At 36.3% G+C, this 17369-nt stretch overlaps 1 protein-coding gene and 1 non-coding gene across 3 annotated transcripts in view; one reads left to right on the top strand and one right to left on the bottom strand.

Moving 5' to 3' along the window:
- Positions 1 to 10627, bottom strand: part of LOC121863513 (V-type proton ATPase 116 kDa subunit a1-like) — a 39715-nt gene extending 29088 nt beyond the window's left edge. Inside the window, exons 1-4 of one of the 2 annotated variants that reach the window (XM_042362192.1) lie at positions 10528 to 10627; positions 7588 to 7744; positions 7025 to 7201; positions 6508 to 6636 (exon numbers count right to left, since the gene is read on the bottom strand). In XM_042362192.1, coding sequence (XP_042218126.1) covers positions 6508 to 6636; positions 7025 to 7201; positions 7588 to 7704 — 423 coding nt within the window. In that variant the 5' untranslated portion in view covers positions 7705 to 7744; positions 10528 to 10627. The remainder of the gene's footprint in view (positions 1 to 6507; positions 6637 to 7024; positions 7202 to 7587; positions 7745 to 10527) is intronic. The other variant, XM_042362193.1, reaches the window with a different exon arrangement.
- A 2594-nt stretch (positions 10628 to 13221) lies between these two features.
- On the top strand, positions 13222 to 13294 carry Trnav-uac. Its single transcript has one exon. It is a non-coding gene; the product is annotated as a tRNA-Val (tRNA).
- Positions 13295 to 17369: the final 4075 nt, after the last annotated feature.

Below are 17369 nucleotides of genomic sequence, written 5' to 3'. Positions count from 1 at the left end.
GAGAATGAAATTAGTTCTTTTGATACAAATCTAGTACTCTGCATACACACTAAGGTACAGTACAAGCAGTAAAGCAAATATTAATATATTAATATAAACACAGTATGTAAATGCAAAGAAGCACGTAAATGTGTGTGATGACAAAAATAAATAGCCATAATGTTAATTGTGTTGTACAGTACAGTATTCCTATGTTATACAAAGAAAACTTAAGGCATCTATAAACTTGTCGGCCATTCTTTGCTACAGTGTAGAGAGTCCAGAAACAAAAACCAATACAGGTACAGCCTCTCCCTCTTTTGCCTTCATTCTTTTTAGTAACTTCTTCACCAAGCATTCTACAAAGGACAGGGGAAGAGCCAAGAATTTTTAAAGGTAATTCACCAAGTAGGTACTACAGTACAAGAAAACTGACAGCCATTAACAAATTTATTTTTATGTGAATATATACCTTTGATTAACCATTGTGAAATATGCTCAAATTTAACGGTTTTGTTGATTTAAAATTAAAAATGTTCTATGTAATGAATTTCTAGATCATTAAGAAAATATGAACTCCACATTATGGTGCACTAAAATCTGAGACAACCAAAATACAGTAAAGTAATTCCATACCTTTAGTGGATTTACCACTGTGAATACTGTACACATATTGTGAACGGTATATATACAGTGCACTGTATGTGGCTGTTTCTTTACCACTTGCACCACCTTATACCTTTTGTGGTTAGCCCTCAAAGCAACTGATTTAAATTAGGCTAAGAATTAAATAATTAATTTATCCAAGGTTTCCCGAGTACGTGAAAAATAAAAAAAAACAATCAGCATATTAATACAATACTGTATATCTAGTGTAAAACACACAAGGAGCATATGAATGTCGAGCACTAAAAGGCAACTGGCTGCATCTGCCACTGCCAGCCCAGATTAATGAAATCTTCCCAAAATTACAGTAGAATACTGTAAATACTGTATAATTTACACCACAAATAAGTAAACCCAGTTTGTAAATAATCTGGAGATAGTGATGAACTGGAATGGGTATTGAGGCAGCTTGCCATATACCTCACAATGAGATTAAGATTGCGGAGTGATCTCTCACTGCCTTCCACCACTTGCCAGCTTTGTGGGGCTGTATCAAGTTATGCCATTCATTTATATTGTTATATGATGTACATATTAGTAATACAGTATAATAAATGTAGATTTTGAATCACAGCCCCTTACCTCTGTCTCAAGACATACTAATGTCTAAGTGAATTATTTCTGCCTAACTTCATTCCATTGGACAGTATTTGCATTACAGTACTTCCTCTATCTTGTATTTTGGACTCAACATAATATTCACCAATACTGCTTGAAACTGTTCATAAAAGTTGAATATAACAGAATGTAATGACCATCACAGTCAGCGAAGAAAACATTGTCATTTATTTATGCAGGCAGTAGTGTATAACAGAATAGTATGACCATCGCAGTCAGAGAAGAAAACACTGCCATTTATTTATGCAGGCATTAGTGTATAAGTGACGAGACAATGTCCACTTAGCCAAAATTCACCGTCCACAATGTAATGCCTCCCCAGATACAACACTTAACATGTCACTACATACCCAAAAATTACCCAACATAAAATCTTTCAATGTGACTTCAAAAGGACTCTAGGAGCAAAAGATCATTGTTACTAGATGTCCACTAGTGTCACTAGTACTGTACAATACATGAAGAACTACAACAATGCAAGAGTAAGCTTGCTAAAAGATAGAGGGATTATATACCCAGTTATAGTATACGTATAACAATATACTATACTGGTAGCAAGGTGTACAGAACTCTGGTTATGAGTGATGTTTCTGCATTGAAGTGAACACTTCAGGATGTCAGGAAGAGCCATCTGGGGTCACAAATGATGACCCAAAAGGGATTACTGTAGTACTTGAATTACAATATTGTGCTGAAATCAGATTCAGATTTGCCCCATACAATGTGGGCGTTAATTCATTGGACCCATGGTGAAATGATTAGTACCCTGTAGCGTACACACAAGCTTGTAGCTATGAGTGATAAATAATATATTTCATTAAAACTTATCCATCCATACATCATGAGGTTCCAACATATGCCATTGGCCCTTGCATCAATAGGTCTAAAAATCAGTCTTAAAATTTGAGGATAAGTGGGAATGAAAGTCACACATTGCAGATTAATATTTGAGAGATGATGCTGAAATGCAGTGCAGACTGCATTAACATAGAATCAGGTAAGGTCAGTCAAATAACCTAAAGCTACAGTGCAGTCCAGCCAAGGGTGACAGCCAAATTTGCATTTGGGCAGAGGATGTGAACATATGTTTCATCACTTAAGATTGTCTTATACAGTACTGATGAAACAAGGTGCATCAATGGTGATGAACAACATCATGACGGGTCACTGCAAGGCCATCCAAGGCAGAGGAGAGGTACATATGAACCCAATGAACCCTGATGAATTTGCTCCTTAACATATCCATCTGGTTAACCTATGTTATTTCACTAATGGGTATACCAGGAATGGAAACATCATAGCAGAAATTACCTACTAAGGCATCATGAAAGAATGAGTAATGATAAATGAGGAAGAGGGTGTTCCTCGTAATTCCAACCTAGCAGCTTTATATAATGATTAAGAGCTTGCACCTGTGATAAAAAAATGCCTGACCACTGACATTTTAGTATAGTCTTCAACTACTGTATATTAAAAACAGTGATTCAAGGATTCCCTGTCAACAGTATCTTACATTCAATGACTAAACCACCAATATGTGCTATAAGCTAAAATAACCTTTGTAAAGTATAACTAAGAATTTTCTTCTTAGTTATGGACTCAAAAATATTAAAACATCATAGATAAAATAGTTCCAGTCTACATCTGAAAGACAAATAATTAATGTAAACACTGTACATAGTCCAATATACTGTTCACAAAGCACCAGGCTCTATAGTTATCACAACAATACAGTAGATTGTTACCTAAGGAAGAACAATAACAAACCCAGTGTTATGCTTATAAACACAGTTCAGTCATCCCTCACAAAAATCTTCAACACACCATCATATACAGTTCTGATATTCATATCATCATACACAATAACCCCACAAAATTAGTACATTCTAGGCAAATGCAACCCTACATTATTTAAGTTACCCTAAAACAAGTTTTGTAAAAGACAACAGGACAAGTTTGCACACACCCAAAGAGAATAGGCACATTAATTTGATGGCAATTTGCTAAAAATCTTGTAAAATTACTGATACCAACAATATAAGTGTGATTATATATGTACTTTTAAAATTTTCCAAGGAAATTTTATTATTGATAAATCTGATAAATACTCAAAATTAACGCAATTATTGTATAACATAAAAAAAATTGGACTAATGTATATGGTACAATACAGTATATCAATAACATTAAAGTAAAACATAATAGATCATCATCATCAATGATTCATGGCATTTTCCACATTTATGTGGGTTAGCTATACAGTACACCCTAATGCGATGATAACTTTCACATTGCATGATTTACAGAAATGACTTTACCAATAATAGAAAAACATATTACAAAGAGTAAATAACAAATCCTGCAAAAATAAGGCTTACTGTTAGATAAAGTTTTCCAGTAGTAAGGCAGTGATATAACACTTGCCATTTATATAGAATTTGTCTCAAAAAGGAGAAAAAAATTTGAAAAGCAAATTCAATTACAAAATTAAGATCTTCGGATAAGTGTATTATAACTACTGTGCTGTACAGTACTTCCATTTGTTTTAACTTCTTAGGCTATGAAAACCACCATAACCATAAGTCCCTGATAACAATCTAAAATTAATGAAAATTTATTTAAGTTAGGAAAGCATGATGAGCCAAATTGAAATGTCAATAAAAATTTGGCAATCAATCCTGGTCAGTCCCACAAATTTTTATGTGAACCAGCAAGTTAGTTTTTTCAACAAGCAAGTTTTGTGATACAGCAGATAAGCAGCATGTCACCAGAAGACAGTAATGTTTTTTTTTTCTGTCATGAACTCCTCCTCTCCTGTAGCCCCTCCCTTCCCCTTCTCCGAGGTTTTTGTACCCCTTGTTCCTCCTCACACAAGAGTGAAAGTGAAGGAGACATAACAAACTTGGACTTTTGTATTCAACAAATACTCACTCTCTAATATGTCAGGATTTTTTATGATTAATAACAAACTTTTTTCTCGGGGATTATTTCATCTCGATGAAAATTTAAAATATAGGTACCTGTATTTTTATGAGAAGCTATATAATATCTCCGTTTGTAAAAGACTGTCACTCCCAGTATCACCCTTGTGAATGAAATCAATGGTCTCTCTATATGAAACTAATCTTAATGAACGGTGAGGGTACAACTTCAATAAATGAGGGCCTCGAGTCAAAAGTGCTTTTTGCACAATCTACACTTAGCTACATCCAAATTACCAATACTATGACTTATCACTTTCTTTCACTTTTCCACCAATTCCCAATTTCCTACATTAAGTTTCACTTTTCCATTCTCAACCTTACAGAACAGGACTCCTAAATATCAAAGCTTATTCATAACTTAATTCTTCAACATTCAGATTTAAATACGCTGTAATAGTTTTACCATGAACAAATTTATTAACATCTTAAAAATATTCAGATGCATTGTAAATAAGTGTGGATGGAAAAGATTCACTTTGTAAACTGAGTATAAATGTTGAGGATATAAGTCTGCATACCGGTAAGTATATACTTTCACTAACTGTCTATGCCATTTCCTGTCACTGTCTACATTTTACACTATTTTGCACTTTCTTTTAAGCTTCTGTACCCCTCATTCCATAATAAGCAAAAGTGGGAGAAAACTAGAGATGATTAAAAGATACTAGTACAGTATTTTGTACTTCTTTCAAACATGAAAATCTGCAGTAATTTGTGTACAGTATATCTCACCAATATGTCGAGGGTTTTAATCCTGCTTGGCCCAGACACACATGAGAGGGGTGTTATCCAGTGTGACCCTATCAAACATCACAGGTTTTCCAGAGCCCGGTTTTCTCCTGTACTAACACTGGATAGACCAACCACCCAAATGGCTCGTAAGCTGATAGTAGCGAAATTATAAAAATTTCTATACTCCGAGGGCGGAATGGGACTTATGCACCTTATTAACCAAACTATTTCCCATATTAGTACAGGGCAAATGACTTGCCCATGTTAAACTTAGCACTCAATTTTGATTATGGGGCTCTTGGCTCATGCATGCATTAGAGGAGATTGTGTATGAGATCATTTCATTAGTCTATGTGTTATGCAGGTGCAGACCTATACAGTTGTAAATATTGTACAGATCTAACTCCCATATGTGGCATGCTGCAGGTGTGGTTGTGCATCCAGCACAAAGGCAAATTTATGACTAGATTCCAGACCCAGACCAAATTATAATTGCACTTACTGTACTTTCAAGTTACATTACATGACTGACAAGAAATGAAAGCCATGGAGTTTATACGATATATGCATTTGAGAATATTACAACAGCTTTGCAATGATCCATACTAATAGTAATAAAACAAAATTTGAAACACTTGAGTATTTTCTTTAGAAGTAAACTGTTAACCATCAAACAATAAATAACAAATACTGTTCACGTGCTTCATATGCCTAACTGGTTGAAAAATACATTACTGTACTATACAGTATTTGGATCGGTCAATTAAGGATGATTATAACTTAATAATATTTTTTCTTACAAATAAATTTTCTTGACTTCCACCTTCAGGGTTGAAGTGTAACTGTATGTTTTTGAACATGTAAAATGTATGTATAGAACTTGAGAACCAATTCTAATGAAATCTGGCATATGGTTAGTTGTTGGCCAAGGACAAGGTTTGAGAAAAGTCAGTCGGACAGCAAAACTGAAGTTTATCATGTTTATGATAAAATTTCTTCACTGGGTTGATAAAATAATTTGAGGAACAACTTTCCAATAAATTACGTTGAATGCACCTATAATTTCAACAAGCACATACACTTTAAATATTAACATTTGCCCCACTTTTGGGGAAAGATTTTTGCATTCTGCTTATCATGAAAAGGTACATGAAATTTATTTTGCAATTTTAGGGGTCTGCAACCAAAAAAGGAATTGCTGAGATTATTGCAGCCACATTGAATTTTCATTAGGCAACAGCATCACATCATACAGTATTTGCAGACTATCTTTGTACTTTATATTAATACTGTATAGAATATACGTAGATTACATATGTGAATCTATGTCGAGCTAATGGAGATTACATTAAAAATTTCTTACTTATTTCAGAACACATTCCTTTAAACCAACACAAAATTACAGAAGATGACATCTAAGCAAAATCCCATGAAAGCAACAGTGTCATTCAATAAGTCTATATTTACAACTAAAAAATAGGCAAAACACCATAAAACAAAACTATGAACACAGACAGCAGCACCATACCTCATCAAAGAACACCTGAGTCTTCTTGAGGATATGCTTCAACTCAGTCAACTCTAGGTAGTTCCTCTTGAGTGCTTCAGCATTACTGTTTACTTCCTTCAGCTCATTTTCCAGCTTCTCAAACTTAACCTATTGGATAATAGTATAGTACCCATAATGTACATCACTGTAAATTGCTCAAAAAAGCACATAGTGGCAGTTTACTAATGTATGAACTGTAAACTAGTACATCATTAAATTTTAGAGTGGTGACCTTGTTATACACACGATATCTCTAATTGGCTAATGCCTTCCTGGTGTCTTTTCACATTAGTCTTACACGAATCTCTCCTTCCGTTTCCCTTTTTTTTGTACCCCATGACTCCCAGTTCACCCCCCTTTTTTTTGTACCCCATGATGCCCATTTGAAAGTTTGAAACAAGTTCACTGTATTTCAAAGGTAAATATAATTGGACTCCTCTAAACTTGTAATTCAAATATCTTCATTTACAATGAGGAAATACCAGTGTTGTCTTACCTCAAGATCAATCATCTCTCTAGGCATGGGAGCCTCAGGGTTCTCACCAGTGTCGAGGACCGGAATACCATCCTTACGGATCTCACGCTCCAAATATCGCAATTTCCTTTCCATTTCATCACATCGTCGAACCTCATTCACAAATTTTCGTTGGAAAGCATTCACATCAGGATTGAGCTATAGAAAAAATAAACATATACATTAATTAACTACATGTTCGGATAGCTACACACATCACATACTGTACCTGTACCGATAATGAATGGTTTGATAATACTGCCTCCAATAAAATACGTGAAGTATTTCAACACCACTAATATTATATACTGTATAAACAATATTTTATCTTACAAGAATTCCTCAATGGTTGTCCAAACAAATAAGACCAAATGTTTTATTCCTGAAATTCTGTACATTCACCTCTGCAGTGCAGACTAAATTTTCCTTTTTCTAAATAACTTCCCTTCACCATCAAGGGAAACTACTTTCATTCAATAATCTCCAGTTTAAATACAGTAGCTACTCATAGCTTGGAATACAACACAACTTATCCTCCTACTTACATCCCTAAACTGCACCAGTCCTAATTCCCCAAGCTCGGAGACACATGTATAAGCTGATTCACTTTGCAAGAAGAGCTGGCAAAGTGCCATCTCTTCACTGCGAAACAACGACCCCATAGTTGTCCAACTTAAGTGGCAAATGCCACCAGCTTAATACCTGAAAGTAAAAGATGACATTAGAAATCAATATACTGTATTACAGACCTAAAATTACCCATATTAATACCTGTATACATTACTATATGGCACTTTACTCAGTTAACCACATAAAGGATTAACTGTCACATCCTGACTTGAGTTTAAACACCTGTAAGGATACAGTTTCTGGTATACCTACATCAGTTATGACAACAGACAATATATCAATCAAACTCAACCTCATGATATGAAAATATATTTTATTTTGGTATGAAAATTAAGTCTATTGTCACTTTTAATGTTACACCAAGAAACTAAAGTACTGTACAGAACATATTTGTTTTAGACCCTGTCAACTTTGAAATTATAATACTGTACAGTACAGAATTTGATTATTGTGAAATTAATTTGGGTGTTGTGCCCCCAACCCAATTTCCATCAATTTGGTTTTGTATTTCAATACAAAGTAAGAAAAGGAAAAAGATAGGGGCCAGAGAGTGTTGTGACGGCACCAAATGTGAGCTGTTTCAAGACCAGACTTGACCAACAATGGAGCAGGTTCAGATACATTCAAGAGCCGGTGCATGCCCAGTACTTGCCAACAGTGCGTAATACAGACGTGACCGACCGCCCAAGCGGCTAACGAGCTAATCAGTGGCAAAGAGGATAAAAGTTAAGTAAAAAATATGTCTATTTAATTTTGGGATCTTTACTGATACGTTTACCTGTGGAGGAACATAGAAATGGGAAGTTTGTCAAGATCACAAAATCCACCCAAAGAACATAAGAACATAGGAAAATAAGGAGTCTGCAATAGGCCGGTTGGCCTGTGCATGGCAGCTCCTGTCGAGAGTTACTACCACACTCTATCATCCATGAATCTATCTAGCCTCCTTTTGAAACTTTCCAGAGTTCCCACACTTACTACAAAGTTGCTTAGCTTGTTCCACTCGTCCACCACCCTATTTGTGAACCAGTTTCTTCCTATCTCCCTCCTAAACCTAAACTTATCCAACTTGAATCCGTTGCTCCGAGTCCGATCCTGCTCGGATATTATAAGAACTTTATCTATATCCCCTTTATTGATTCCTTTCACCCACTTAAATACTTCTATCATATCTCCCCGCACTCTTCGTCTTTCTAGGGAATGCAAGTTAAGTTTCTTTAGCCTATCCTGATACGGAAGGTTTCAAAGTCCCGGAATCATTTTTATCATTCTTCGCTGCACCGACTCTAGTGAATTTATATCCATTCTATAAGAGGGGCACCAGAACTGAACCGTATAATCGAGGTGTGGCAAAGCTAACATATGGGTAAATTTACTGTCTTTGAACCAACTTAATATTCTTTTTCTGATTTTCTAAGATATCTTTACAATGTTACAGAACAGTAGGTCTTAGATTACCCTAAGTTAGGTAGGTTTTATTGGTTCATCTTATCTATGACACATCATATAGTGCTGTAATGTAAACAGTCAATAGGAGAGCTAGTGTGACAATAGATTTATGTTCAGGAAAAAATAAAAAAATGGGAATACAATTCTGCCACTTTTTTTATATTCTTATGGTAAGAAAAATTATCTTCTGTAAAAAAGAAATGGTTAATATTCGTTTCAGGATCACTCGGGATTTAATAATACTTGGTATACAGTACAGTACCTGTATTTCTCTTTGTATCTAAAATAAAATACAAACCATTTTTGTCTAGGCGTTTTTGGGCAAGTGATTGTCTTCTGAGATTACCCCCCTTGCCTACACTGCCCCTAAGAGGCTTCTGTATGCCACTTGTCAAATGGGATTTTTCTTCAATCTTATTTCTTGGGTTCACGAAATTCATCCAAAACACACATATATACTGAAAAAACGATTATTGACCGAAAAACTGTTTAAAGTTGATGGTTACGCCGGGACGGGACCAGGGTCCTAGAGTACTGTACGGTATTATCAAATGTTCTACAAACAAAAACCCCAACACTGGAAGAAATATATAATGCTAGTACAGTACACTGTTAAGTGTCACTCCTTCACAACATTAATTGATTCTTCATTTTAATAGTTGGTTTGTGTAATTTACAATAGAGGGTATTAGTAATGCCTGCTCTCTGTATCTAGAAAATTTAAAGCTAAAGATTATTCGTACAATATGTTAGAACATAAGCAGAGTAACCTTGGTTAAAAAGTTGGGGTAACGTTTCTTCTATTAAGTTTGTAGAAAAAGGGGTAATACTGTACTCCAAAGAACAGACTCATAAAAAGAAGAAAAATTTTGTAAATTTTCTGCTGAAGAAAATCAATCCGATCAATTAGGATGACTCGTAAAACTAATGAATATTCGTATACTGTATCTTAAAACATAGCTTTCATTTCATATGCACCAGCCATACCACCCACATTTAAATAGATTCTAAACTATCATTGTAGACTTTCTCAAACTGCAAACTCATAAAAGCACACTGTTCCTTCAAAGACTTGCCAAACACAACAAGTCTCCCTAATTGATCAGATTGATTTTCTCATAACAGCCTGATGGGTGTACCACCGTCTTCCACTAGCCTACGTCTTCTACTTCACTCGGCCTGCCTGGCAACCCTTGGCCTCCACACATTCACCTGCAGAACAAACTAAACTGAATGTATTCGTCACCTTCTTAGCTACACGCTGGCAGTAAGAAATTGAGTTCAAGACTTATTTCCTGTTAAACTGATAATTCCCAGTTATCTTTTACATATTAGTTCTTTCATAATTATCGTAGGGCAGCTACAGATATTAATCACGAGGGAAATAGAAACTGAGTGATACATACGGTTGGATAATCAAGAAAAGTGGAGAAATTCAACTCTGCGACTCCATCACAAGAGCAGCAATCGATGCAACTGTCAGGCCACAGAGGAGGCCAAGTTCAGTGACGTCACGTAAGAGCCGCGCAGGCGCCTTGAGTTACGTATTATTTTACACGAAAATTTTATTCAATTTTGTATCTTAAACAATACACTAGCATTTATTTGTTAGCAATAAATACCTAAATGAATTGAAGACATGGAAACCTACTTTGAACACTATCTAAGCGGGAAATTCAACATCACTTGATTCTGGTGAACAAGAGAATTATTACTCCCAATTTTTTGGTGCAAATTTACTTAACTATTTAATTTATTTCGGGTATATTTACCGAATGTAACTCAGGTACAGCAAAGGAATTACGAGTGAAAGATTCTGTGAGTAATGTTCTCGTGTCAACAGCTTACATGTAACCAACTGCTCGTGATTTATCTGGTACTTCTGGAGCAAACCAGTTTTTGAAAGAACCAGACGAAGGTGTTATTTGAAGCAGTAGATATGTATTGAAACTCTTTGACATGAATACGTGTTATTTTCACACAAATTGGGATTCAGAACCTGAAAGGTTAGGGAAATAAAATCTAAAGCTTAACAAAATAGCCGGCCTTAAATCATAATGTGTTGCAATTGAAGGTGCCAAGTACTGGGAAATCCGTCACTGTCTTGAAGAACTATACTGAACCTTAAGACCAGAAATCTGAAATATTATTTGTACGGAATGAAGACATTAATTTATATGTATTGACTTGTAAATGATCCTTGGTTGTGGGGTAATTAATGGAAAGTTGAGCGACAACCATTCTGTCTATAGCTTAACAAATTACTGAAGTGTATGTATTAATAGGCAAGGTAAGCTAAAATATACTTTATATGCAGACTTAATTACTCTTCAGTATTCAGTTTTAAAGGTTCGTAGGGTGAATGTTCCTGGGAACTGAATGTGTGAAAATGCACATCCTGATTACCTGAGCAAGGTCTGTACTTTAGCCGTCTAGCGGATACTAGTGTGGGCGCTACTCATCATTTTTTTACTGATATTCCGTTCTTGTTTAGGGGGTAGAAATCCGCCAGTATTAGGCCGAGAGGGTCAGCACACAGTCTTCGATAGACCTTGGGTCAGAGTATCCTCCGCGCGGTCAATCAACGTAGCATTGAGAGTCAAGGGCGTAGAAGCTTAAAGAGTCAGTGGTTTATGTCATCAAGTTATTGGAAGCTCCAACAACTCCCAGAATACGAATTCGCAACTTTCGACTTACCACAGGTACCTACTTTCCTGCTAGGTGATCAGGGACTAATGGGGGCTAGGAAGTAAGTCCAAACAACTTCCACCGGCCCGGGAATTCATGAGACATAAAGGCAAGCATGAACTTAGCATGTTTCCCTGTTGGGCGCTGTAAACGCTTCACCTTACACAGGATGTAGGGGGGCGCCCAATAAAAAAAAAAAAAAAAGCATCGAGATGCCGCCAGCCAATGAGCTTCCAGTGTGAGCCTCTGCCGCTTAAATTAATGTTTACATTATCTGGTGTGACAGTTAGGCTCTTCTCGTGTGGTGTAAGAGTTCATCAGGAAGTGATAATTACCAAGTAGTGTCTGGATATTCACGGAAGTGTAGAAGGAAAATAGAGGGCTGGTTTGGTGTGACAACAAAGAACTAAGGTAAGTAGGCGAACCTTAGTTGCAAAACTAACCGGCATATTGCAGTACCTTTTGTGAGGCCTCGAAATTACACTGAAGTTTTACCGAAATTAGATACTTGGTACCAATTTGGGGATAAAATTGATCACTTAAGATAAACCCCAAGCTTATTTCAATTAACCATCTTAACGCTAACCAAACCTATCCAAACATATTTCAATTTCATGTAAAATAATCAAACAAATCTAACTCAACCAAACCAAACCTAACACCCAAAGGCAGGCGTTAGGGAGCTTAATCAAGTGACCCGCTTAAATTAATGCAAAAAATCTATGGATAGTCTTCCTCTTTTTACTGTGCTCACTTACTTTTAGTTTCATCATATATAATTCACAGACAAACTAGACTGGGCCTTTAGAGGCCTACCCTTGGATAAATCAACTTGTAGTCTCTAGTCTCTGTCTTTACTTCGTTTTATGTCTGTACATTTGTCTGACTTTTTTCGCCTCTTATCTGTATCTATCTATTTGTCTGTCCTTCGTCTCAACTTGATTTTACATACTGACACATTATCTTTGGTGCTAATTATAGTCTGCGGTCTACAGACATATCTTTAGTCTACAGAAAAATTTGCGCTCACCTAAACTAACCTAACCTAAAAATACTAACTCACTAAGAAATTTTTTAAAGCACATATTTTTAAGTTTTGGACAAATTGTAGACCGCTGTCTATTGTGTAAATACTGTATGTTGTAGACCGCACGCCAGGGTAGCACCATCCTTCCATAAGGCTAGGCTAGGCTATGCTATGCTATGTTATGGTAGAAGCCTAATCCTTGGTTGAAATGACTACCCTTGTAATTTTTTTCTGTAAAACGGCACCGTCTAAGTGGAACACGTGACGTATGCACTTGATTTACGATATTAATGATCTTTTATCAAAATTCATGAAGTCACATCGTTATTGAATTATTTGCATTATACTGTATTATTTGACTACAGTTATTTATATCAAAAGACTAGCTCTCGTAGTGTAGTGGTTATCACGTCTGCTTTACACGCAGAAGGTCCCAGGTTCGAGCCCTGGCGAGAGCAAATGTTTTTTTTTATTTTTTCAGTCACATTAACTAACACACTCGTCCTGGAGTTCAAATCATAAAATAAAGTACTGTACAAAATAAATACAGTACTGTCTGTTTTAGAAAAACGATGTTGTTTATTGAAATAAAATTACACACTCCACTGAAATATAAATCATATTTCCCGCTAGCTTGGGATACTTTAGATACCTCACACTTTTAATGAATGCTAAAGTGAAAATATATTAAGTGAAATAGGAAATAATAATAAGAGATTTATTTAAAAGTTAATATATGCAGTATACGGGGCTCCTTTAAAGAAAATTTGGCATTCGAGATTATTCTCTGAGGCAAGTCGCCAGAAAGGAGAATTTCTACATCCTGTACAAAGTAAGAAGAGAACTAATGCTGAAAGGTGAAATAGTTAAAATAAGGCTAACAATAAGCATAATTAACTTAAATGAAACGTACTACACGAAATATAACCTTAAATATATTATTAAACTAATACTCAGAGAATAGTCTGAAATACTTAGAAGAAATATTTCACACTTTTGACTAAACATTATATTTAGGCCAACAAAGTAGTTTCCAAAATTTAATATAATCGGATTTATAATTTAATTATTGTGAATATTTAATAGCTTACCCATTTGCCAATTAAAAATAAACTAGTTCTTAATGAAAATTGCAAGCCTTACTACACTTGTTACTAGACCAAAGATAAGGACTATGAAAGTAAATTACAGGTTACCTATAAAAAAATTCTTACAGGAAATAAGCATAGGGCTGCGTATGTTGCATGTGTTGGGTTATTCTTGGTCGAATCGACTTACTGTTTACCATTGTATACGCGCATTGTCTATAGCTTAAAGTATGCAAGCTATCTATATCCTTGTCTGTTTGTATGTGTGTGTGTGTGTATGTGTGTGTGTGTGTGTGTGTGTAACATCTATCTATTTAGGAGAAGATTTCATAGACGGGAAACGAAACTGACACCGTATTTGTGAACTGTCATTGAGGAACCTGACGACTTCTTCATCAATGTTGGTAAACCAGCAACGTGTGCCTGCGAGACGTTTTAACTCCCTGAGAACGTTAAACCATCGACCTTGAGTGATTAAACCGTCATCCTAAAGTTGCACACACACACACACACACACGCATTTTCCCTCCCTCCCTCCCTGAGCACACCCTCTCAATCCAACCACATCCAGATATCCACTCTCCTCCCTACTCGCTCGATTCTTCCTTCCTTCGTTTCTCCCTACTTTCTTCCCCTCACTTCTTTATTTCATCCTTCCCTCCCTTCCCCCCTCACTTCTTCATTTCATCCCCTCCTTCCTTTGTCCTCCTTACTTCCTTCCTTCCTCCCCCCTCATTATCCTTCCCTCACCCCCAGGCTATAACCAGTCCAGACTCCTACTACACACCCACCCTCCCTCCTTCCCTTCCTTCCTCTCCCCCGGTAGTTATTGCCTCCCTTGCCTCTCTTCCTACCCTCCTTCTCCTGAGATTTATAAACGGTTTCTTATTTTTTGTCCTGGGCAGAAGGTCAGTAGCCCACCAGGTCAGAGGAGAAAGGTGTTGTGTGATCAAAGCTGTAAGGTTACAGGTGAAATGGGCCTCAGCCTTAATACGCCCTAACCTAACCTCACTTAACCTAACCTAACTTCACCTAACCCAACCATAACTTAACTTTACCTTCCCAAACTTAACCTCATCTTACCTAGCTTAAGATATGTACCCAAAGGAACCTCTCAGAATTAAGAGACCTTCACACACATATATGAGACTCGTGTATAAACAACTACACAATTGTCTAAAAAAAGGTAGGGAAGTGATTTATCTCATGAGTGAATATAAACCGAGAACTCTCACCCACCCCCCCCCCTCCCCAACTTTGATGAGAATCGAAAACAAATTTCAATTCGATATTCCACAGTACTCATTCGATATTATGCACACATGATTCAGTTTACGACACACATACACACCTCTCGCACGACTGTGATATTTGTCTAGTGCAGTATACAGTATCTTTGTACCATGTCTGTCCTTAATGGTGCTATGTATAGTATTTGCATAAACCTGTATGCATTTATAACTATACATTTATCGTGAATCATAACACATACAAGAATATTTACCACCTTATATGGAAACTTCGAAGGGAAGTATACTAAGGCACATAGAAAAGTTTAGTACAGTATTATGCTAAAAATATATATATAGAGAGAGAAACAATACCACAAAATGATCTCATATTAAACTTGTGTGCACTTGTATTAAAGGCTGCTGCAGTCTCTCTCAAAGGTGTTATTTGTAGTTTGTTTATAATTGAAACTGAGACGTGTGGAGAGAGCTTGAGCCACAAACTTTTGAAACACTAAAGGTTTTATTCATAAGATAAAAAACTAAGTAGTCACCGCCATGGGAGGAAAACACCATCCACGTTGTGAAAGAAAAAATCTGGGCCGTTTTATTCGTGTGGTGGAGGTTTATGACTGTCCCTTTAAAGCAATTTGCAGCGTTATAAAGTCATAAAGACGTACGTAGTAAACCTGACCCCCACACTGACCTAAGAGAGGTGATCCTTCTCCTCCTTCATGTCTCTGTAACGTGTGTGTGTGTGTGTGTGTAATCGCATATCCAGAAAGGAGGTGACAGACGGACATATAAACAAGCATGAGTCAATAAGATATACAGTATTTATATAAAGACATATTCAATACCTACAGTGAGGCCCCACAAGATACCGGCACTGATGATTCACTCTTTATCAGCACAACAGTTAAAATAATATAAACATTATCAGTTCAGAAGCAGATTATCTTTCCTGGGTTATTTATTGCTTATGACGTTCAAGGTGAGGAGAGTATGTTGAATATTTACCACGACTTCATCACTACATTAATACAGTCCACCTTACATAAATACCTGAGCCTGTAGGCCTATTACACACCTGAACCTCTAATTATACGTTGTTTTTAAATTAAGTTGCCTAAATCTGTGTGCTTAATGTGTGCATGAATCCCTGGAAGTATTATATAACTTATGAGTACGTTAATATATGATATTTTCTTATTGAATTCATGAATAAACAAGTCCATTTATCCTATAATTCATGCGTACATAAATCCTTGAATGTATGTTTGTAATCCTGCTTACACAAATCCGTTTATGTATACCGTAATTCGTGCGTGCATAAATTTATGTATGTATGTATGACTGACTGTGTACACGTTTCATGCTTACATAATCCCATGTGTGTGTATATGTCTCCAGTAATCAGTACGTACATAAATCCCTGTAAGTCCCAGCGTAAATCCATCATTACACACATTATACATGGTGGGGGGGAGGGGGGGTTCCTGCCCACCCACCTCAGAGCCCAGACTTTTAATACTACGTGTTTATGACTTAACAACGCTGCAAATTGTTTTAAAGGGACAGTCATAAAAGAACAGGTCGCTCATACATTTAAAAAGTTAAAAAATGCATACAAAACACACACATGGAGAACGCACACGAACACACATACGAGCACATATACACACACACATACTCTACACACACACACACACACACACACACACACATGCAATCCTCCAAACGTATATATAATAATAATAATAATAATAATAATAATAATAATAATAATAATAATACATACACACATACGGTAGTCCTCAAAAGGTGCATCCTCCCTTACTCCTTCACACAAACACACACACACACGGCAGCAATATACAGGTCCTCGTCATAGCGCCATGATGGGCGGGCTGCCGTGGTCATGTCTGGACCTTTAAGTCTTCTATAAAACAATAAAGACAGAGGGTGGCTGCCGTCCCTCAACGGTCCTGGTGACGCTGCCTCCTCCTCTAGGTCATCATGGGGCCATAATGTAATACTTTTATGAGCAGCGTATAAATATTTGGTGGCGCGTATTGCTTGGTCTGTCTGGCTAGTCCTGACACCCTCCTTGGTATGTATGTATGTATAGTTATATCTCTTCCTCTAGTATCACCATCCACTTCTGTGTGTAAAAAAAATAATAATAAACGGTTTATTGAAAAAGTTCTGCAGCC

The sequence above is a fragment of the Homarus americanus genome, unplaced genomic scaffold (genome assembly GCF_018991925.1).
Source record: "Homarus americanus isolate GMGI-L3 unplaced genomic scaffold, GMGI_Hamer_2.0 scaffold41366, whole genome shotgun sequence".
NCBI lineage: Eukaryota > Metazoa > Arthropoda > Malacostraca > Decapoda > Nephropidae > Homarus > Homarus americanus.
This window is presented reverse-complemented; position numbering and strand designations above follow the sequence as displayed.